The following is a 23,019-nucleotide window of genomic DNA, read 5'->3' as shown; positions in this document are numbered from 1 at the left end:
AGTCTGGCACCTCAGGGATGCTGGAGGACCCCACTCTGGGGCGGGGGGGCTGTTTTTGGGAGCTGCCCCCCAGCCTTGGCCCAGATCACTCCCTGGGGCTCACCCCATCCCACCTCCCGTGGGATAACGGGGCCGGCAGTGCCCGGGCGAGACATCCCGGCACCACAGCAGCTCCCGGGGGAGGAACACCACAGACAGAGGCTCCTTTATCTGTGTTTGCCCAGCAAAGCCGGGCAGGAGCCACCTCATCCAAGGCCAGTACCCTGGCTGGAGCCACCAAGGATCCTCCTCTGCAAGGGCAGCGGCTTCTCCCAGGGAGAGGGGGAGGCTTGGGGCAACAGCCCTCAGTGCCACCGAGATGACACAGGAGATACAAAGTCCAGCTGCCAGCAGGACCCTGACCCAGGGATTCCTGATCCAAGTCCCACTGGGATCTTGGGGCAGGTTGGACAGACAGACAGACAGACAGAGCTGGGACTTACAGAAATCTCACATGTGGCTTCTGTTCCATTTTTACTGAGCAGAATGAAAAATTATCCTTCTGAGGCAAGTAGAAAATTCAGGAATGATTAGTCCAAGGCACATATTCTAAAAAAATCTCTTTACATATGTACAACTCCATCAATTATAAATACACATAGAAACCAAAGGCAAACAACAAGCAGATTAAAAAGTGCCAACAAAAAGGTATCAGGGAAGAAAACAGGGACTCATTAAAAATACAATCAGTAGGACAACGGCAGAATAATTTAGTTAAAAGATAATGTTACATATTATTAACCCTGACAAAACACAGGATTGGGGCAGGGAAGGGATTCCTTGAAGGTGCTCTCTGTCTTCCCAGAGACCAGGGAGGGAGGATTGCATATATTTTAAGGTTAAGGTCAAAGCCACCAGGTAAGGCTCCGGTGATGGCAGAGGGTGCCCAGCGGGGAGTTCCCCCTCGTTATTCCTGAGTTTCAGCCTCTCTGAGCTGCGTTTTCCTGGCGTCTTTTTCCCTCCTTGCTGAGAATTCAGCCCCGAGCCAGATGCAGGAGGGTGCAGCCGGGGCCTCTCTGCCATGGGGAGGGCTGGGACGTGCTTTAAATAGGGGAGGGTCTGGGGAGGGGCAGCCTGGCTCTGCCCGGCCCCTGGGACGCTGCTGCGGGTGAGAGGAGCAGAGCTGGGGGAGAGCAGGAGCCCCCTGGGGCAGCAGCAGGGCAGGGGGGGCTCCCCCATCTTTGGTGATCACTTTGAGGTAAAGGAGGTTTCCTTGGGTGCAGTGAGATGTGCCCCTGACAGCAGGGACTGACTCCAGCCCAACGGGTGGTGGGAGGCAGCTGCCAGCTGGGGAGGGGGGAAAGACAGGGACCAGAGTAACCCCAAACTGAGCCCACACGTGTGGCACCGGGGCAGGTCCGTGACCTCGGGGTGTCAGGGAAGGCAGCTCCAGCCTCGGGCACAGCACAACGCTCCAGACACAGACCCAGAGCAACTCCCAACACCTCACAGAGCCCTGGGGGGACACAGCAGGTCCCAGCACTCTGCCCAGAGCAGGGGACACTGCCAGGCACTTGCAACGCTGACCTCTCAGGCACGGGGGACCCCAGCCCAGGCCTTCCTGGCTGGACCCCAGGGAAGGTCCCAGGTCCTTCCCTGGAAACATCCCAGTGCCACTTTTAGGAAACACCTCGATGAGTGACAGCAGAGAAAGGAAACCCAGCAAAGGGGAGGCTGGCAGAGGAGCAGCTCAGGGGAGGTGCTGGAGGTGGCCAAGGGCCAACTCTGTCCCAGGAGGAGGCAGCTGGTCCAGCTGTGGGACAGGGGGTGGGGCAGTGCTTGCAAAACAGCCTTTGCTCTTTGGTATCCGAGAGCGAGGTTGCAGCAGAAGCAGCCAAACTGTGCATCCCAGGCAGTGACACAGACACTGCACACCCTGAGCAGTGACACTGACCCTGCACACCCTGAGCAGTGACCCTGCACACCCCGGGCAGTGACTCTCACAGTGCACATCCCTGAGCAGTGACCCTGACACTGCACACCCTGAGCAGTGACTCCCAGGCTGCACACTCAGCACTCACTAGGGAGCTCTTCCCTTTCAGGGCCTGGGAGTGGCTGTTCCCAAGGTCAGCAGTGGCCAGGGCTGGGCTGCCCAGTCCCAGACCCTCGGGCCGGGGTCCATGGCCCAGTCAAGGACAGTGCAGGACCAGCAGGACAGCCAGGTGAAGGGACAACATGTGACAGCAGGAAACTGGCCAAAGTCACGGTGACCCGGTGAGGTTAAAGTGCAGGACAGGGGACATGTGGCCCTTCTGCTCCGGGGAATCCCGCTGGTCCTGGCCTGGCTGAGCTCTGACAGACTCGAGCTCTGTCACTGTGGGGGTGCATCCAGCTCCAGCCTCTCCCATGGAGCTCAGCAGCCCAAGGATCCTTCCCAGGAAGGGAAGGGCAGTGCAGACAGTTTTGGGTCTCTCAGTACACCGGCTCAGCCCTACCAGAGGACAGCTGAGCTCAGCAGCTCCCAACTCTGCTGGGACAGCATTCCCTTGCCCTTCATCCCAGCCCTCCAGCACATGCTGGGGCAGCCCAAACTGGGGGCCTGGGCTCCCACCCTTCCCTAATGGACCAGCACCAGTCACCGGGCGGCTCCAGAGCCCGGCTGTGGCCCTGCAGAGCTGGGCTGGAGGGCTGGGCAAGGCCTGGCCTGGCTCGGACACTCAGTAGTCTGTGGGGGTGGGCAGAGGAGGGGGGTCTCCCCTCAGTCCCACACAGGCACTGACCTGTGAGCAGGACTGGACACAGCAGAGCCCCTCGGCCCAGCGGGACCCGCTCGGTTTCCCCCAGGCACATTCCACCAAACCTGTTTCCTCCCTCCAAACCACAAAAGGGTCAGTCCAAACGGGTAGGACATTCAGGGCTCCTCAGCTCTCACCTGTGCCCCAGAGGATGCAGATCCACAGCGGTCGAGCTCCGCTGGCATTCCCGGCTGGCACTCAGAAATCCAGGTGTGGCCCGCTGAACTGGATCACGCTCTGGCGCTCCTGGGGGAGCAGGTTCTCCTGGGGGAACGTCCTCAGCATGTCCTCCAGGATCTCTCTAAAATTGATACTCCCATCTTGCTGGAGAAAATCCTCCTGTGGCTGCTGCAGGGGCGGCGGGGGGGGCGGCGCTGGGGGCTCGTGCCGTGAGGGGCCGGGGGCCACACCATCCTCCAGGCCAAAGCAAAAGGGCAACTGGTGCTGCTGGTGGGGCTGCAGGGGGGGCTCCGAGGGGAAGCACAGTGCTCCGGGCTCCGGGTTCATCACCACGTCGGGAATGCTGCTGCTGGGAGGGCTGCAGGTCAAGTCCAGGATCTCGTCCTGGCACAGGGAGGGCAAGGACAGGGGTAGCCTGGGCCCTGGCAGGAGGTGCAGGGGCAGGGAAAAGGGTGGGCCCTGCTCCCGGGCCTGGAGCAGCCGGCTGTGCTTCCGCTTCACGTCCTGGTCCATCTGCTTCAGCTCCTCCCGCACCCTGTGGACGCAGCTCTCGGGGATCTTTATCCCTGGGGGAGGAGCAGACATCAGTCCCCACAGCAGGGAAGGGATGGGGCGCTCTGGGGACAGAGGGAAGGGCAGCAGCACCGGGGGTGTTCACATGGGCACTGAGGGGACAGGCCTGGCTTGCACCCTCTGCCCGAATGTGTCGGGGTAACCCCAGCTCCCCTCCTTCCCACGGGGTCACCTCAGCAGCAGGCACTTCCAGGCCGGAACACGTCCCTTTTTAGGAAGGGAATCTCGGTGCTGGGCAGCTGAACCCCTTCATCCCACTCCCTCTCCCCTCCCCAGCACTTCACCCACCAACTTGCTTCTTCTTCTCCTTGGTCTTGAGGCGGACGATCTGCAGGTAGCTGCTGGCGGTGATGTCGGCCATGATGCCGGCGATCCTGCTCCACACCCGCAGCAGGGCCCCGCACAGCATGTAGTAGTGCCGCAGGCGCATGCCCTGGAAGCACTCCTTCCCCTCCTGGATCAGCTTGCAGCTCTTGTTCCTTCGGTTACCATGGGAGAAAACCACCAGGGTTAGCACAGGAGCACAGCGGCTTCCCCCCCCTCGGCCTCCCCCACTGCCACAGCCAGGGACCCCCCAGCACAGGCCCTGCCTGGGGAGGGAGGATGTGGCTCGATGACTTTAAGCTGAAAGAGGGGAGATTTAGATGGGATATTGGGAAGAAACTCCTCCCTGTGAGGGTGGTGAGGCCCTGGCCCAGGTTTCCCAGAGAAGCTGTGGCTGGCCCCATCCCTGGCAGTGCTCAAGGCCAGGTTGGAGAGGGCTTGGAGCAACCTGGGATAGTGGAAGGTGTCCCTGCCATGGAACTGAATGGGCTTTATTTAAGGTGCCTTCCAAGCCAAACCATGCTGGGATTCTGTGGCAGGCTGGGGCTGCAGCTGCCTTACCACACGGCGTGGTTACAGTTCTTCAAGGAGAAGTGGTAGCTGCTCTCCCAGTGCTCCTTGGCTTCCTCGGGCATCACCTGCAGCACAACACTCAGCATTAGGGATCTTCCACTGCCCAACACCCAGAGAAATCCGGGGCTGGGAGTCAGGGCATGCCAGTGCTCCCACCATCCCTGCCCAACCACAACAGGACCCTGAGGAGCTGTGATGGGTTAGAGGGAATGTCCTTCCAACCTCCCCCAGCCCGCAGCCCCCACAGCAGAGGCGGCAGCTCCCACCTACCCGCCGGTACTTCTTCTGCAGACTGTCCAGGCTCTCGGGCTGGCTTTGCTTCCCAATATTTGGCTTGTAGAGGATGAAGTTCTTCCCACGGCTCTGCTCTGCCAGCAGACAGGTGTATTTGCTGCCTCGCATCTGTGGGGTACAGCTGATGGTTACAGTCACAGCCTCTCTCCCCGAGCCCAGGTTTTTCTAAAGTAACCCCTTCCTTCCAGGATGGAGGTTCTTGGAGGCATCTTCCAGCCCTCAGGAAGAGGTCAGACATGGAGCCCATAGAGCCATGGCAGATCTCCCACTGAAGCCACCCCTGAGCTGAGGTGCCACCCTGGCAGAGCCCAGGGACATACCTTGTAGGAGAGGTAGAACCCTTCGTTGGCTCCTGTCAGTTTGAGCGACTTCTCATAAGCTTCTTCCCACTTTAAGCCTCTGTCAACACTGATCTGAACAGGGACACAGAGGGATTTGTAACTCCAGGGACAGGACAAGTGCCTCACAAATCCCACTCTCAGCACAACCTTGGTGCTGCTGCAGCCTAGAGCCAGGCAGAGACAGGTGCCCACCTTGTAGAACACGACCTGCCCGTCCTGCGGGTGCCCCGGGGTCAGGAAGACCTCCTTGCTCTCCTCATAGATCTCATCCACTCCTGGCGCTAAATCTGTGGAAGGAGAAAAGGGTGCTCTAAGGAAAACCCACCCAAATCACCTCCTTGGGTCTCATGATCTGTGCTGGGTGGGGAGGCTGCAGTGGGGAACCACCCTCAGTCAGCACAGGAGGAACAGGGAACCCCTGGGGTGCAGGAGGCAGAGCTGTGGCCACCCCCTCTCCATACCAAGGATGCCCATGTCGTATTTGCCCTCCTTCTTGTCCTTCTCAATCAGATAGTCAAAGGTGTCAGAAAAATACTGGAAGAGCATGTTCTGCTTGTCCACCTCCAGGCCCAGGATGCGGTTCAGGAATTTGGTGATGGAGCAGTCTGCAAGAGCACAGTGGGTCAGGGAACATGGTGCAGCTGGGCACAGAATCCACCAGCCCCCTCAAAAGAGCCCCTCAACCAGCCCCACAATGTCCCTTCCAACAGCAGCACAGCCCAAGGGCTGTTCCTGTGGGCTGGGAGCAGCTTCAGGGCCACGGGATGTGTGGGGCCATGGGATCTGCAGCACAGGCTGCTCCCACAGGACCTTCCCTTCAAGACAAACATCCTGCCCAGCTGCCCAGCCAACCCCACAAGGCTAGGTGGGCCATGACACCCCTGCCCCTTCTGTCTGCCCCCTGCTTTGGGCAGGAACAGCTCGACACGTACCCTTCTCCACCGAGACAGTGCCGTACTTCATCTGACTGCAGCAGATCCCCACGGAGATGAGCCCTTGCTTCATTTCTGAAATGGCAGAAGACACCTGGTGTGTTTTGGGGTTAAGCCCCCCCTCAGCAGTCCTGTGGGGCTGCTTCCCCTCCAGCAGTGCCCGTTGTTCGGCAGCTCAGCCTCTCCCTGTGCCTGGCAGGGTGACATCGCCCCACTCACAGTGAGCTGCTGAGCCAGTGGCATTTTCCCCCCTCTGTTTCCTCTCTCTGACCTTCTCCTCAGCTCTTCCAGTGTCCCAAACCTGAGACTACCGTGGCCAGGAGAAACCCTGGAGCTGGTAGTGCTCTTACCACGGAAAAAGTCGGCCTCCCGTCTCTCGTAGCTCTTGGGCACAGGAACTCTGTTCTCCATGTGGCTGAGGATCGTGGACAGGACCCTGTCCAGGGCTTTGGCCCCATACTGTGGGAGGAGACGACAGTCACATGTGGGAGGAACTGACACCAGAGTCCTCCACCCAAGCCTGGCTCCCATGCCCGTGGGAGCTGGAGCAGCAGGGAGCTGGGGGGAGCTGGGGGGAGCTGGGGGGAGCTGGGAGCAGCAGGGAGCTGGGTGCTAGGCTGGGCCCTGCCTGCAGGTGCCAGCAATGATCTTCCCAGCTCCAGATCCCACCACAGGCTCTCCCAGTTCCTCCAGCCCCCTGGGCCATGCTGCCCCAGGGCAGCCCTGTCACCTTGTTCTCGAAGTTGTACTTGCTGAGGTCCCGGGACTCGGTGGCCCGTCGGTCCCCGTGAGTTAAGGCACCCTGGGAAGGCAGATGGAAGAAAACATGACTTTGAGCTGTTGCAAAACACCAGGGAAGGATGGCCAAAGGAAGAGGCCAGGATGGAAATGTGCCATGGGGAGGCAGTGTTCCTCAGGGATACTGAGACTTTACCAAAGGATTGGGGGATTTATCAGAAGTGAAGAAAATGAAACAAACTCATTATTCCATTAATTATTTCATTAGCTTTTTGGGAATAAAATGTATGCTCTGGTAATAGTGGGGGAATTCCAGCATCTGGAATTGGGTTCTGCTTCCCTGAAATTCCTCCCAACGCCTTGATTACGTATTCTTCCTCACTTCCTTTCCCAAATTCCAGGATGCTAAAAGCCTTCTGCATTCCACAACTGCAATGCCTTCAGTCAGGGGTGACACAATCCCCCAGCTACACTGGCCATGCCAGTGTGAGCCCCAGCATGGAATCTCCTCAGAGGGAATTGGAGCCAACAGCCAATCCCTGCTGTGGGCACTCACCAGGCTCTCCAGGCGTTTGGCCACGATGGATGCAAACCTCCTCTCCCCTGCCAGCTCTGAGATCAGGAACACGTACTCTGGAGCAGAGACCTGGTTCGACCGGTGCGTTCGGCCTACGGGGACACGAGAACAGGGCTGGAAGGGGAGCTTGGGACAGCCTGTCTGGAGCAGGAACATAACCAGAAAAGCCAAATAACACCCGTCCTGTACACCCTGCAGAGTCCCTCCCACGCCCCAGAGCTCAGGACTATAAGCCCAGCTCTGTCAAGTCTCAGCAGCAACAGGGTGTGTGGCTGTGACTGTGGCTCTGTCCTTTTCCCACAGAGACATCTCCTAAATGCACCTGTCTGGCTGTGGCAGGAGCCCGGCTCAGGCGGCCACCCCCCTGTCCCTCCCAGGGTGCCTGGGCTCCACGGCCTGGCTGACACTCAGGGCAGGGGGCAGTGCCCAGGGACACCCAGCCCTCACCGAACTGCTGGATGGCCCGGTCCGCGCTCCAGGGCAGCTCCAGGGTCATGTGGACCCGGCGCTTCTGGTTCTTCACCCGTCTGTCTGCTTGGAGGGAGATCCCTGAGCTGGAGGCCTCCGAGATTATCGCTACGAGCTACAGGAGAGACAAGTGAGAACAGGGTGAGGTTCCTGGACACGTGTAAAACTGCTTCAGGAAACAGGCCCGAGCACAACAGCAACCCTGGCACACAGAGGGATCTGGGAATCCTCGCCAGCTTCCAGCAGGTCACACCAACAGAAAGCTGCTGGTCTGAGGCTGGCGGGGCACAGGGATGCACAGGCACCCTCCCTCCCCTGTGCCCCTCAGCCCGACCCCGACTCACCTTGTCCCCGTTCATGAAGCGCTCCTTCTCCTTCAGGTTGACGTGGTCTATGGAGAGCCCCTGCTCCGCCCGGGACTCGAACACCACGGAGCCGTCGGGCCTGCGGACGACGCGGCCCTTCCTGCCCGTCATCTGCACACAGAGAGGGGTTGTGAGAGGGGAGGCCCAGCCCGGCCATCCAGGCAGTCCTCAACAGCTTTTCCACAGTGCCAGGGAGAGGGAACCCTCTGCCAGTAGGAACCTTATTTTTTTTTACAGAAGAAATTTTTCCCTGTGAGGGCGGTGAGGCCCCGGCCCAGGTTGCCCAGAGAAGCTGTGGCTGCATCATCCCTGGAAGTGTTCAAGTCCAGGTTGGACAGGGCTGGGAGTAACCTGATCTAGCAGAAGGTGTCCCTGCCCAAGGAACGAGATGAGCTTTAAGGTCCTTTACAACCCAAACCATTCCATGATTCTATGTTGGCCCCTTTCCCTGTCACCCTGCCACCAAAATACACTCCTGACGGTGGGGAGTACCTCAGCCACGTTCTCTGGGCCCCCAAAGTAATCAATCAGTTCATCCAAGGTGTTGAGAGGTAGCTCTTTGCCCAGTGCTTGCACTTTTGCCAGGAGGTCCTGCTTCATCTTTTCCACGATCTCCAGCTCTCTCAGGCCGTGCAGCTCTTTCTGGGAAGGCAGCATGTGAAAGCTACCTGCAATGTAAACAACAAAAGCTGAGTTACCTGATAACTGCAAATCAGAGAGGGGAGAAGAAGTTGTCTCAGAGGGTTTCTGGGGGCACTATCAATGGGCAAAGACACCAAGACACCTGCAGTAAATGCTGCTGAGCAGAGTGAATTCCCTCTGGGCTTCCCCCTTTTGGTGGGGGAAGGACAAAGGGCAAATCCCTCCCGCTTGCTGATCACAGCAGGTAAATGTGGATCCACCTCCCAAACCCGAGTGTGACCATCAGGACAAAAACCAGCCAAGGTCCAAGGCTGTCCCAAGCCTGGAGGGGCTGCCATTCCCTGCAGGACCCAGTGCCCCCAGTCCCAGTGCCCCTTGTCCCAGTGTCCCCATCCCAGTGCCCCAGTCCCAGTGCCCCAGTCCCAGTGCCCCCAGTCCCAGTGCCCCCATCCCAGTGCCCCAGTCCCAGTGCCCCCATCCCAGTGTCCCCAGTCCCAGTGCCCCCATCCCAGTGCCCACTCACCCTCGGTGGCACAGCCGGTGTACGTTTGCTCCACGAAGATGACGTCGTCCGTCTCCACCAGGGACTCCGGGGAGGAGTTGATGTCGCTGGGCGAGTCGTCGGACTCGGTGCTGCTGTCGTCGCTGATCTTGATGACCCCTGGGTCACACAGGCCCCGCAGAGCCTTGGGCCACCGGCCCCGCGGCCGCCCTGCACGGAGAGCCAGCGGGTCACGGCACCGGCCCCAGGGAGGCACCAGCACAGGGCAGCAAGGGCCAGCTCAGAGAGAGGAGGAGGAATCCCAAAATAGCTGAGACTGCCCCAAATGACAGGCTGACCTCGCCAAAACAGAGCCTCAGGGGTGGGGGGCAATTAGGGAGGGAGGGAGGGAGAGCGGGAAAGAGAAAGGAAGAGAGAGAAAGGAAGAACAAGGCACTCCTGAGCAGGGCTGAAAGTTGGCTGCACGTGTCAGGATGGACACTGAGCAGTGCCAGCTCCTCAGAGAAGTAATCCCAGGGGACTGCTTCCAGAGGAGTGGCCAGGATGTGGGAAGGTGCCAGTGTTTTGGGACATTGTTTGCTTCCAAGCACAGCAAGACGTGCCACTGCTACATGAGAGGGTTCACAGACCAGCTCCACAACCTGCCAGTGCTGCTGCCCCCTCTTCCCCCTTTCTCACATCCCACTAGAGGAGAAACTCTTCTTACCTGCAGCCACAGCCAATAACCTGCAGGGAAGTGATTGTTTTCCCCTGGACACATGCAGTGCCCTACGTAGGGTGTCATGGAGGAACCCTCTGGCTGCAGGAGGGTTCAGACACCAGCCAGGCCTTGTGCCATCTGCCCCCAGCCCAGGCTGAGGGGAGGGGGCACAGCCACGGGGTAGGGGCAGAGGGCAGGCCCTGCACTGGGACAGGGCAGTGGGGCAAAGCTGGAAAAGGGTGGATGACCCAGACCTGCTGTCCTCTGGACGAAGGAGCGACAGACGTGTGGGAGGGCAAACAGAAACCAAGGAGAGCAGCAAAAAGCGTGGAGTGGGGAGAAGGGCAAGAGGTAGAGAACAAGTGAGTGGCTGGGGGGGAGCAGCAGGGCAGGAGGCAGGGGCTGGGCTGGGAGTGAGGGAGCTCTTACGTTTTCTTTTAATGCCAGTTCCTTTTTCTCTCTTTCTTTTGGTTGAAGGAAAGTGCTTCTGAATTAGTGATAGAAAGACGCCTCTGAAAGTAAGATGCAAAATTTATTCCAGCTACCAGGAACACGTGCTGGTTACCAAGTACCTCGTGTGTATTTGGGAGAGCCCCACATTCCACGGAAGAGAGGTCAATCCTGCCCCATGGCTGCCACCACGGGCTCAGCCAGCCCCGGATACGGGACAGCTCCTGGAGCCTGAGAGTGTGTCAAGGCTGCAGGACCTTTATAGAGCAACCAAGAGGGAGTTTTAAATGGGAAACACTACACTGGGAAGCTGCTACATCAAAACTCCAGTAAGTCCCAGTGTCCAGCCTCTCTCCATGCCCTGAGAGCACAGACCACCACCAGGCCATCCAACAAATGAGCTCCACCAACTCCTCCGATTCCCTGGCTGTGTGCCTGCTTCCCACAAAACCAAGTGGCTGAACATGGATCCGTAGTGGTTTCAGGTGAATGGAAAAAAAAATCAGAAAAAATGAAAACCAAAGGTTTCTGTGGGTTGTTCTACAAATCAAAGAGCAAATGTTTAAATGCTGACTGTGTGGATGAACCCTCAGGGCAATGAGGAGGTGCTGAACAAGCTCTGCTTGAGAAAAAACAAAAAAAAAGCCCTGAAAACGCAAATGTTGCAAGTAACAGGTGAGAGGATGAACACGACAACTCTCCTGGGTGAGAAAAGGGAGCCTTGGGAACTGGGGAGGGAGCTCCAGGCCCCTTAGTGCGAGGGGCTGAAGGGGACAGGGACGACACTGCTCCCCCGAGGGACAGAGCTCTGTGACTGCAGTTCTGTGGCACCAAGAATGGCCCCTTGTCCCATGTGCTGGGGTGACCCTGCCCAAAAGAACACTCACTCTGGAGCCTCCCTGCAGTGCAATTCTGCTCATTTCCCGGCACTCGCCCTCCCTGTCTCCCTGCAGACAGAGCCCTGCGCTGGAATCCACTCACAGAACAATGTTTATTTTTAACCCCATTTCTCGGCATCTTTAACCAACCACTCCTTCCCAGCACACTCCCCTCCAGAAATCCCCCGAAGTGCTGGAACACCAGGAAACACATTTGGAGGCTGAGCAGATGCCAGGAGACACTCAGTGATCCGGCCAGGGCTGAGGAACACAGAGTTGCTGCCTTTGGGGCCAGGGACAGTCACACAGTGTGGGACCCCCCACTCCAGGGACCACACTGTCCTCTACACCTGAGTTCTGTGGCATGGAAAACAATCCTAGAGATCAAGAGACCAAATCACCCAAGCAGCTGCCAGACCTGCCCTGTGCACTGTCACCAAACTGTGGTTTGGGCTGGAGACAGCAGAGTCACACAGACCAACCCAAACCCCAGCACCAAGGGAGGAAAGCTCGGCCTAACCCAGACATGCATCAAAAGTCACTTCAGAAGAAAACAGCCCTGCACTACAAAGGAAACACAACCCAACCCCATGTCCCAGGCTTTTGTCACCCGTTGTGCAGGTTCAGCCACGTTCAGGGATGGGCTGGTGTTTTGGAAGCTGCAGGCAGGAGGGGGGGGAGGAGCTGAGTGGGCAGCACGAGTCCTGCTGCTGGCTCACTGCTGGCACAGCCAGCTTTCCTGTTAGCCAGGATGGCCACACAACCAGGACACTGGTCCTGTCCCGTACATGAGCTCAAAGCCAACACTGGTGGATCTGAACTCCTTGGACCACTCCTCCCTTGCCCTGCTCCACTGATGCCACCTCACAGCATCATCACAGCCTTTGCCATTACAGAAGATTCTCTTGCTCATTCCTTTTGTGTCAACACTCTAATTTTCCAGAACCAGACACACACAAACTACATCTGAGCTCCATTCCTGGCTCTCCTACACCTGCCAGGTCTTTTACGTGTGTAGAGAGTGGGATCAGGCTGTTCCTGCGAGTCTGGACCACAGGAGACTTCAAAATCCAGGATGTAGCTCATACAGTCCCACTGAAGATACAGTGCCCCATGGACCCCTCTGAGTGTCCTCTCCACGGTACAGGGGGAGGTGACGTCAAACTGCATTTCAAGAACAGCCAGTGCTCCGTGCAGGAGCTTTCCTCCCACTCCTCTGGCCTCCCACGCACCCCCAGAGGAAAACAGGGATTTTTAACTCACTCTGCAGCAGAGACAAAACGGTTGAGATGCCCATCATTCTCGTCCAGGACCTCCCTGGTGCGAGCCTCCCCCGTGGACTGCAGGCCGATGACGATGCACTGCGGGGACACGAGGGGTGGCACAGGGAGGTGTCAGGGCAGGGGCACAGCTCCAGGTTCAAGAGGTATTTCCCAGACCCAGGTACTCCCCTTGAACCCTGTCCCAAATAAATCCATGCTGGGCCCATGGCAGGGCTCCTGATGAAGAACCATCTCTCAAATCTTTCAGCATCCAACAGCCCCCTGGGCTGACCCCACAGAGAGTGACTCTGAGCACAGACCTGTGCTAGGGATGTTCTGCCTAAAATTTCCAAGGTGCACCCAGGTGGATGAAAGGACAGAGCTGTGCTCAAGGTGAAGGGTCTGGTACCTCTTCTAGAATCCCAGGGTGGTTTGGGTTGGAAAGGACCTTAAAGCTCATCCAGTCCCAGCCCCTGCCATGGGCAGGGACACTTTGCACCAGCCCAGGTTGCTCCAAGCCCCATCCAACCTGGCCTTGGACACTTTTAGCTTGAACATGACCCAAAATCCTGTCCCAGACCAGCCTGCCCACATCCACCACACACCAGCAGAGGGTAATGCCTCGGGAGAGGAGGCCACATTAACTCCCCAGCATCACTCATTGGGAACGTTCTGCGAAACCCAGGCACGACCATCACACGTCGGGTCAGGCTGGTGGGGCTGCCCCAGTACCTTGTCCCTGGCCAGCTCCTCCCGGGCCAGCTCCACGAGCCGCCGCACCTTGGCAGCGATGCACAGGTACTTGAAGAAGCGCTGGTGAGCTGACCAGAACTGACCCCACAGCGACTTCCGCGACTCCAGCCCGATGCAGTCAGCTGCCTGCTGGAACACCATCAAGGCCTCTGCCCACTGCGGACGACAGCGAGGGGCACGAGTTAATATCCCCATCTCCACTGTCATTCCTGCCGTGCAGGGGGTGATCAGAGCAGTCTGGGGGCTGATAATCTGCCTTAGGATCACTGTTTATGTTGCTGTGTTGGGTTGAATGAACGCTCTGGTCATTCTCTGCACCAGCATGACAAAGCTCTGGTTTGCAAATATGAAACTTTCAAACAGAAGCAAAAAAGTATAAGGTGGTGGGTTTTTTACATCAGCTGAGCGTCGTGTACCCCTTTGCTTTCTGGTGTTTGAGGTCATGGCCTCATTTAGGGTCCTCAAACCCTCCCTCACACCAGTGGCCATGCCCAAAGCATGAGTGAACCTCAGCCTCCCACTACAACGGGCCCAGCTCACCAGCTTGGCTGCCTTGTCATAGACAGCCTTGTACTGCTCGTCCAGCGGGATCTCCTCGATCCTGAAGGTCACCCCAGTGAAGCTGAGCTGCCGGGCAATGTACATCCCACTGACCTTCATGTCCATCGCCACGATCTCCATCGCCCCGACTCCCCTGGGAGAGGGCGGCAATTGTGGGACCCCAGCAGTGACCCCCAGCAGTGACCCCCAGCTGCTGTCTCTGCAGCCCCAGCCCCTCCCCTGGCTCACGCTGCCCACACCACCCTGGGGCACTGCACCCCCTTCCCACAGCTCCCCCTGCCCGGGGGGACAGGACTCACCTCTTCTCAATCGCGTGCAGGAACTCATCGAAGGCTCGGAACGGGGTTCCCTCCCCCCAGATCCCCAGGCGGCTCATGTAAATCATGTTTTTTGGCTCTGAGGCACCTGTTTGGACAGAATTCACTGTCAGCAAACCCACAGCACCTGGGAGCAGTTGAGACTCAAGTGAAGAGAACTCTGAAGAGGTTGTCATTTGCCATTGTGCCTTAGGAGACCTTTCCAAACGTTGTCCTCCCTACACTGAGTGGGAAAGTGTCACCACACAGCTGGAACAGCTGGCCAGGAACAAGTTAAACTGGAGAGAAATTAGTGTGATCTGCCAAAAATCTACAAGTAACATCAGTGATGGGGCTTGGGGTAGATCTTGGCACTCTGAGCTCCTCTCCAGCCCTGCAGCACCACTGACCTCTCCTCACACAGCCTCGTGCTCTCAGCACACACACTCACACCTCAGAGGGGCCTCCAGGTCAGAGACCTGCCACTCTTCACAGCCACCCCCTGAGCAGAGCAGCTCACCTGTGGCACTGGCATAGACAACCCTTGCTTGAGGCAGCTTGTTCTGCAGGTCCAGCACTGCTTTGCCCATTTTGGTAGAGCTGGCGTTTTTGGCTTTGTGGCATTCATCAAACACGATCTGCAGGGCAATGTCAGTTAAGGAGAAAGGATCTATTTTCATCCCGAGGATGGGAGCAGACAGAAAACACAGCCAAGCTGCCTTCATCCAACTGAACACCCAGCCCCAGTACAGACCCACTCCTTCCCCACACATGGAACCCGTTGGCTTTGTCCAGTCCTCTGCTCCTCAGACCATAAGTCATCTCCCCCTCCCTTTCCCTTCACCTCCAAGGTGTGTTTTGTCTTGTAATGCTGAGGGAGAGGAATGTGAAAAGGTTAATCCCAGCTGCTTCTTCCCCTCCTCCCCTTAACTGCATCCTGGGAGGAGGAGATCTGAGTGTGGGGGATTCATGTGCTCACAGCACTAAAATACCTCCCGCAGGCACCGGGCTGCTCCCACAGCAGCTCCCTGTGACTTCAGATGGCCCCGAGCTCTTTGTTCCCTAGTGAAGCACAACCACAAGTGGCAGTCCCTCTCTCTCCAGTTTTTGACTGTTTGGGGTTTATTTTAAGGATACGACTCCATCAAAGTTTTCCCTGCACCAGTCCAAGATCTGTTTTAAGCGCGTCCTGTGCTGTCCCCCGGCCTGGCTTTCGCCGATCAGCGCCGAGTAGGTGGCAAAGAGGACTCCTTCTGAGGTAGCTGTGTCACCGTATTTAATCTGCAGGAAGGAAGAACCAGAGCACACACACTCGTCATCGCTGCCCCCAGCACGTCACAGCCCTCCCTGCCCATGGCCACGCCGGACACACGCTCCTGATCCCAGAACAAACCCCAGTCTGAGCTCAGAACAGACAAAAAGCTGTTAGTAGCTGATGCCTTCGGCATTTCTGTTGGCACTGAGACAGGGTGATGACAGGGACTGTAAATGTCTGGAGAAGTGCCCCAGCCAATGTGTCAGCACATCTGGACGCCTGCAGTGAACTGTGGGGAACACGCGAGGACGTCGATTTTCTGGCAAAAAAAGTGCTTCATTTTTTTAAGCAACAGTTTAGAGTGTTTCACTGCTTTGAACCCTCCTGCCTGTTTCAATTCCTTCTAGAAAATCCTTTTCTCTTTGGCCAGGTGAGATTGTTGCCTGTCCCACTGCCGTGGGTCTCACCTGTAATGAAATCCAAGCTTGGGGAAAAGCCCCTGGCCCCAAGCTGAAAAAAGTTCCATTTAAAGTCTTTTGGGGCTGAAAACAAAATCCCTTTCAGTCTCTTAGTGGAGGGCATTCAGAGGTGTCAAACACCTGTGGTTTCTATGGACTTTGTAAAAGCTGGTTGTTCAATACCATTAAAACCAGAGGAGAGGGTTTCAGTGAACTGAAAAACACTGGACAGAGACTCAAGTAGGCCACAAAGAGCCCTGTGAATAATCATCCCACAGCTGCTGATGGTGCTTTTGAGAAACACTTCAGCCTCATCACTGAGTAACTGAAGAAAGCCTGAAAATCCTCTTATCTGCTCATCTGGGGGAAATGCCCACATGCTCCTCGGGTATGCCAGGGACCAGCCCGGGCACCTCTGTGCTCCCTACATGCTCTGAGAAGTGGTTCCATGAACCAGCACTGGCAAAGGCTGGCCCAGAAGAGCAGAGCACATCTCACAGAGCTATTCCCTCCACAGGACTCCTCAGGAACAGTGAAGAAGGTTCCTGTCCTGCTGTACTTGCACTTGCCTGGAGACACTTCCCACTCCCCGCAGGGAACAGCTCTGTGCTCCCCATGTGGCTCCACAGGGTATAAAAACAGCTGGAGCCCCGAGTGGGAAGTGGGTTGGGAGGAGGGAACACAGACAGCTCAGTGTCTGACACTGCCCCACATGCCCAGGCAGAGCCTCCAACTGCTCCTGTGGGCTGAGTTCCAGGGCAGCCCTGCAGCTCCTCTCCTACCTTGTTCAGAGCATGCACAGGAATGTGGGAGGCCTCGATGTCCTTCAGGTCTCTCTCAGCATCGTACTTGAGATCATTGGAGACACTGAACCTGTGAAGTGGGAGGGGGTGGGTTATCTCCTCCTGGGGTTGGTTATCTCCCTCAGGCAGCTGGGGCTGGTTATGTCCCCCAAGCACTCAGGGCTGGGTATCTCTTTGAGGAGTAGGGCTGGGTATGTCCCCAGGCAGTCGAGGCTCACAGTGATTACCAGCTCTGACTAAAGCAGGAGGAGCCGTGCAGAGCTGTCACATCTCCACTGCCCACACAGCCCAACCTGAGATCTGACAGCTGCCCCTTGGCACAGGCTGTGTGTGATCTGCAGCAAAGCCCCGCTCCTGGCTCCGCACCCAGGAAACCCATCACACCCCTCCACGACTCCAGAGAGAGTGGGGCCAGACTGGTCCTTGCACCCCCAGGAGCACAAAACCTGCTCTTTCACAGTGACTCACTCTCCAGCCCTGCTGCAGGCAGAATATTCCCATTGCACAGGCAGCAACCAGGCAGTAAGAGGTGGAAACGACTTACCCAAGGCCACAGCATGACTCAACTCTAAAGCCAACATCAGCACTAAGGAATTCCTTACTTCTAGATCCAAACTAACTCCGAGGTCTTACGGGAAAAGAGAGAAAAAACCCAACAACTTACCACAGAGCTTTTTTCCTCCCTTTAAGATAATTTTCAAAGATGATGCCCGCAACGGTCCTGCCCTTTCCCACTCCGGCACCGTCCCCAATGAGGAACCCAGCTCGCTGCCCATTGGGCAATAAAACTTCATGTTGCTGCAAAATCAAGAACAGAACTGGAAATTAAACCAGATTTGCCTTTGCTAACAGCTTTGATGTGAGCACTACTTAACCCTTCCACACATCCCATCAATGCACGTGCACGTCCTGCTCAGATAAAGGATGGCAGGAAGGGTCAGGGCCAAGCTCAAAAGTGGCAGTTCATGGAAAAGGCCCCAAAATGTACAGCTCTCCACAACAAAAGTCCAGGGTTCTTGCCCCTTTGGGAAACAGACCCCACAGAACTCCCTTGCTTCAAATAATCCTTTGAAAGGCACTTAAAATGCCAAAGGAGTTTCACCACCTGAATTATAGTTATTTTAACACCCATCCCTGCCAGAGGCAGTTTTCTTGAGGGGTAGGAGATGAGCAAGGTGCAGGCAGTACCTGGCAGGCATAGATGATTGCTTCCAGCTGTAGTGCAGAGAGGGAGCCCTTGTCAGCCACGGAGCATGGCAGGGACAGGCTGTAGGTGATGTCAGGGGGGGGAACACTGGACAGGGTACTTGTCTCAACCACCAGGTCAGGGTGGTGCTTCCCAATCTTGGCTAAATGACAACAGAACACAGGTAAGTCGAGGTCTTTACTCCCAGGGGCACCTCAGAGCTCATCACCTGGCTGCAGCCCTGGTCACTGAAGAGTTTTCCCAGAAAACCACAAGCCTGGGAGGTGCCACAGCAAACACCAGATACTGCTCCCAGGAAATTAAGGGAGCAGTGAAATAGGCTGGTCCACAATGGAGTGAACAGCACTTCCCATGGCAACACTCACACTTTGAAGGGATGTATTCTGCATAGGTCTCCGTTTGCCCCAACTCTTCCGTTTCTTCCTCCTCACCCTCATCCTCCTCCTCTGCAGGAGCCTGAGACTGGAGAGAAGCATTGACCCAGAGTTAAAGTTGAGCTATGGACACGTGCAGTGCTGTGCCCTGCCACAACCTGCCACTGAAACCATGCCCCAAACCCTCCAGACACAATCCACCTCATTTACAGACTAAGGGAAACCACCAGTGGGGGCCGACCCCAGGGGCTGTAAGAGCTGACTGGCCCTCATTGAGTTGGGGAAAGATGTTTGCAGCACTTTTCGGATGGGTTGTGCCCTCCCCTGCCCTGAGTGAGGCACCTGGCACAGCTTTAAACCAGCGTGGTGCCAGCAGCACAGGGCAAAGTCCTGAGAGCCCAAAGTGTCCCTTAACACAGTGAGGTTCCACCCCAGGAAATACAGCACACTTCTGCAAAAGGCAGGGACCTGTGTTTTCTTGTCTCATTCCCTCTGAAGGGAAAAGGGTCAGAACTGCTCCCCCCACACTGGGATGTCACCAGGAGCCTGGTGTCCCCTCCCACAGAGGCCACCCATTGCTCTCACCTGGTAGCTGATGAGGAGAGGGGTGTTGGGGACAGCAGGAACGTGGTCATGGGAGCTATTCAGGCCCGAGAATGGTGTGCTGGATGAGAACAGCTGGAACACAAAGGGTGCAGGTGAGGAAGAGCTCCAAACCCTCAGCCCTCCAACCCCAGCAAGCACAGAAATACACCAACAAAGATCCCTGGACACGTGTGATCCCTGGCCCATCCAGCCTGCTGTGCCACTGCCAGCGAGGAGAGAGAGCTCCCGAGACACTCTGGGCTGGGGGGGCTCAGGCAAGGAGATCCTTTGTCTGCTCCCACACAAACAAATTCACCCTGGAATTTCCCGACAGCGAGCAAGGTCAGGCCAGCAGCTGGTGGCATCCAAAGCAATCAGCAACTCCAGGAGCAGCACTACTCCAAGTTTACAGCCTGTGCAGACTGCCAGGCTCACAGAGCCTCATGCTCCACCAGCAGCAGAGAAAGATGGGAAGATCTTAGGCATAAACACTCCTATTTTTAAATAAAATCAAAAAAATAAAAAGAAGAAGAAAGAAAAAACCCACCCTCCATTCCTGGAAGCCTGAGTCAGAATTACCAGAAGGAAGCTGGACGGAAGAGCTGCTTTTAGTGCCAGCAAATCTGGAGAGCAGGTGAAACATCCCCACCTACAAATCCCAGCTCAGAGTTTGGTCTCAGGCAGGAGGAAGGCCTGGAGCTGCTGGAAGGGCAGGAGGTGTTCTTGCAGCTCCAGCAGTAGGAGGTGAATACAGGGCTGGTTTTGCATCACACAGTCCCCAAAGTACAAAGCTCTGCTATCCCGATCCAGCTTTGGCACTCAGCATTCCACCCCAGGAACTGCAGAGGATGCAACAGGAACCTTGGTTGCTCAGAGCATTTGAAAACCACCCACACAGGTGAGAATGTGCTGTGAGGGCCAGAGCAGGTGGGATCAGGAGCTGCAGTGAGAGATGGATGATCCACCTGTACAATTCCTGCCTTTCTCCACCCTCCCTCTCCTCCCAGTTGATTTTCTCCTCCCTCTGTTCCAAGAGCATCCAGAGAAGAAGAACACAGATCCGTGAGAATACGGGGCTGGAAGCAGGAGGGAGAGTGATAATTGCACAATCACAGCCTCGGTCTTACTCCATTTTTTTCCTCTCTGCATTATTCTCCATTTTGTCCCACCTCACCCTGACTTCCCTGGGAAGGGAATCAGTCCCAGGCCAAGCCCCCTCTGTGTAAATCCCTTCTCTGGGTACTGAGCTGGGAGAAGGGTGAATGCTGTCAACAAGCTATAAAAAACTGCATGAGCAGCTCCAAAATTCCAGCCACAGGCTTCCGAAGCAAGTCTGTGCTTCCCAGCCTTAAAAACACTGGGAATGTGTGAGATGGATGAGAGAAAACACGATATGACAGGGACTATTTTTAAATGGTATTTCCCAGCTCCATTACAAAGGGAACTGTTTTGTCTGCTGCTCCTGCAAATATTTCACAGGGTGGCAGCTCTTCCCTAACTGCCCATTCCTGGCTGATAAACAGCCAAGGCACTGGATGCAGCTCCTCTCCTCGGGATAACAACTCTCCCCACGGGCACATGGAGGCAGCTCTATATCCAGCCCTTTCCTCCTCAGCCATAACACCCCACTCCAGATTCAGCACGGGGCACCTCAGTCCAGGGGTTCTCAGGGAGCTTGGAATGTTTATTTTTAAAGAGGACAAGGCACAAGGCTGTTCCTGTACCTGGGATCCACAGGTGGGTCTCCCACAGGATGCAGCCAGCTTGGCCCCTGGGATGTCCCACCCATCAGAACTGTGGGAGACTGATGTTCCTGCTCTGCCTGGGTCTCTGAAACAGAAATTCTGGAAAAACTACAGTCCTGATAACCCAGCCCAGTGGGGGCAGAGCTGGCTGCACAGCCACAGCTGAGTGATGTCCTGGATCACACGGATCAGGATGGATCAGGATGGATCTGCTTGGGTGTAACGTGACTGATGCTCCATTTGTACTGAAGCTTAGTGACTGCTCTGGCTGCTGGCTGCTGGAAAGCCAAAATTCCTGCAATTCTGTGGACAATTACACTGCGAGGATGTGGGAAGGGATAGGGAGAGATTATCCAAACTGCTGATATCATGTACCAACGTGCAGCTGCCAATGATGAGTCAGTTTGACAATCCTTTCACCCAGTGTCCTGGTCCACAGTGCCCCCTCCAAGCAAAAATGAAACCAAAATCTCCTGTCCAGGATGCACCTCCCTGACACCTCCTCAGGAAATATCACTCAGTTAAAAAACAGCCCAAAAAGCAACAACCCCGCCCAAACCATCTCTGTCTCCAGAAAACACAGATAAGAAAACGTTTAAAATAGCTGGAGATTCCTTTCCAAAGGAAGTTGTTTATAAATGGAATTCCAAGGAGCTAATTGGCCTTATCTGAGTCCAAGTGCTCCACAGGACAAAAGGGGCCAGGGCAGGACGTGAGGAACAGCAGGGGAGAGGGACAGGGACAGGGATGGGGCCAAGGCTAGAGACACTGCTGTGCCCACAGAGTCAGTCTCACACTTGCACAATACTTATTTCTTCACACTGAATTCAGAACAGCTTTTCCCAGTAAGTTTTTGCTGGTCCTAGGTTTGCAGACTGTGTGTGATTGTCTCATGGCAACACAGCCAGAGACACTGGCTGCAAAATGCAGCCTCTGAGCACAGGAGAGCCTCAAAATGCAGCAATGACTATGGCACAGGCACCCCAGGCTGCCTCCTGGGATATCCACACTGAGTGTTTTCCCTCATTCTTCCTAAGAGAGTGACCTACAAAGGAAACCCACGGCACAGCTCAGCAGGAGCCAGGACCCGGATCCAGTGGATGGGGATGATGTGGCTCCAACAACCCCAGGAGGAGGTGGCTGCCCCTGGTGACTGTGTCAGCCCCCAGCTGAGGCAGAGCAGATGGCAGAGGGCTGGTGAACATGGCCAGGACCACATGCTGCTGTGGGATTGCCAGGAGATCCCACACCCCGGAAAACTCCGGGATGTAAAAGCTTGCAGGGACTTGGACTCACAAAGCAAACACAAATGGTGAGTCTAAAATTGAGACAGTTTTTCAGTCATTGTAACTGAAATATTTGCCCTGGAGAACAAACAAAAGGTGCTGCTGCTGGGGGGGCAGTTAATGATCCATGTCAGGGTGGTTTTCCTGGAGCCCATCCCTTCAGCACTCCTGAGTGCCCTGTCTAGGTCACACTGGACCTGCTGAATGTTTTAGGGATACATCCTTCTTGGGATGTACCTCCCTGCCACAGCTGCCAGGAGAAAGAGCTAGTGCCTGTGCTGCACTCTGGAAGAGTGTGTGAATCCCTCTGAGGGTGCCCAGATTCCCTTCTGCTCCCAGGAGACCAAATATGTGATGTCACCACTTCACCCCTTCCCTCCTCCAGTGAAGTTGGTAACAGCAGAACAGCATCATCACACCTCAACTTCACCCAGAGGAATTGGGTTGGTTTCTGAATTCCTTAAAAGCCCCACAGGATGAAGCCTGAGGTGTCTTCTGGGGAGGACGAGGGAGGAGCAGCCCCTACCTCGATGGGGTTCTGCGGTGTGTTCACATCCCATAGTGTTGGCACGTGGCTGAGGCTGTCGGCGGGCAGGAAGTCCTTGGGATCCGCGATGTCCGAGAGGGAATCCGCGGGGGACGAGAACAGGGAGTTGTTGGAGAGCTCATCGAGGTATGAAGAATCCTGAAATGGAGACACGACCACGGTTAGAGGAGGCAGGATGAGACCAGAGAGCTCCTTCCTCACTCAGCCAGCAAGTTCTAATTTCTTGCTGTCAGATGAGCAGCCCCGTCACTTCACGCCCCACAAAGCTCAGAGATTACCCTGAGCCTGAGGACACGCTCTGTGGTGCAGCTGGAAAACCTGTTTCTTGAAAAAGTAGGAAAAGCCCTGGCCAGGAGTGCGGGCACACGGTCAGGGCTGACTCGGGCTGTGCACATCCCTGCACATGGAGGAGTGGGAGAGAGGCATCGGTTCCCTGCAGTTTGTGCCTCATTAAAGAGGCTGCTGAGGGGTGCAAAGGCCTCAGCCTGACCCCCTAAGGACCCCAGGATTTCATTCATGTGCAGAGGCCCACAGAGAACCAGCCACACCTGATCACAACGTGGCTCTTTCACTGCC

At 56.2% G+C, this 23,019-nt stretch overlaps 1 protein-coding gene across 2 annotated transcripts in view; it reads right to left on the bottom strand.

Moving 5' to 3' along the window:
• Window positions 1-504: 504 nt before the first annotated feature.
• SBNO2 (strawberry notch homolog 2) overlaps window positions 505-23,019 on the bottom strand; it is a 39,563-nt gene continuing 17,048 nt past the window's right edge. For both annotated transcript variants that reach the window (XM_027664153.1, XM_027664155.1), the window contains 28 exons: window positions 22,423-22,581; window positions 18,866-18,958; window positions 18,272-18,368; window positions 17,888-18,048; window positions 17,364-17,497; window positions 16,679-16,769; window positions 15,321-15,464; window positions 14,704-14,821; window positions 14,187-14,292; window positions 13,867-14,020; window positions 13,306-13,482; window positions 12,575-12,672; window positions 10,413-10,495; window positions 9,305-9,493; window positions 8,632-8,807; window positions 8,119-8,250; window positions 7,754-7,889; window positions 7,286-7,398; window positions 6,722-6,793; window positions 6,342-6,450; window positions 5,992-6,066; window positions 5,521-5,664; window positions 5,252-5,346; window positions 5,039-5,131; window positions 4,695-4,826; window positions 4,413-4,489; window positions 3,816-4,006; window positions 505-3,520 (listed from right to left, as the gene is read on the bottom strand). In XM_027664153.1, the coding sequence (XP_027519954.1) occupies window positions 2,973-3,520; window positions 3,816-4,006; window positions 4,413-4,489; window positions 4,695-4,826; window positions 5,039-5,131; window positions 5,252-5,346; window positions 5,521-5,664; window positions 5,992-6,066; window positions 6,342-6,450; window positions 6,722-6,793; window positions 7,286-7,398; window positions 7,754-7,889; window positions 8,119-8,250; window positions 8,632-8,807; window positions 9,305-9,493; window positions 10,413-10,495; window positions 12,575-12,672; window positions 13,306-13,482; window positions 13,867-14,020; window positions 14,187-14,292; window positions 14,704-14,821; window positions 15,321-15,464; window positions 16,679-16,769; window positions 17,364-17,497; window positions 17,888-18,048; window positions 18,272-18,368; window positions 18,866-18,958; window positions 22,423-22,581 (3,897 nt within the window). In that variant the 3' untranslated portion in view covers window positions 505-2,972. The remainder of the gene's footprint in view (window positions 3,521-3,815; window positions 4,007-4,412; window positions 4,490-4,694; window positions 4,827-5,038; window positions 5,132-5,251; window positions 5,347-5,520; window positions 5,665-5,991; window positions 6,067-6,341; window positions 6,451-6,721; window positions 6,794-7,285; window positions 7,399-7,753; window positions 7,890-8,118; window positions 8,251-8,631; window positions 8,808-9,304; window positions 9,494-10,412; window positions 10,496-12,574; window positions 12,673-13,305; window positions 13,483-13,866; window positions 14,021-14,186; window positions 14,293-14,703; window positions 14,822-15,320; window positions 15,465-16,678; window positions 16,770-17,363; window positions 17,498-17,887; window positions 18,049-18,271; window positions 18,369-18,865; window positions 18,959-22,422; window positions 22,582-23,019) is intronic.

This window comes from Corapipo altera, unplaced genomic scaffold (genome assembly GCF_003945725.1).
Source record: "Corapipo altera isolate COAL_440 unplaced genomic scaffold, ASM394572v1 96, whole genome shotgun sequence".
Classification (NCBI taxonomy): domain Eukaryota; kingdom Metazoa; phylum Chordata; class Aves; order Passeriformes; family Pipridae; genus Corapipo; species Corapipo altera.
The sequence above is the reverse complement of the archived record's forward strand: the minus strand, read 5'-3'. Positions and strand labels throughout refer to the sequence as shown.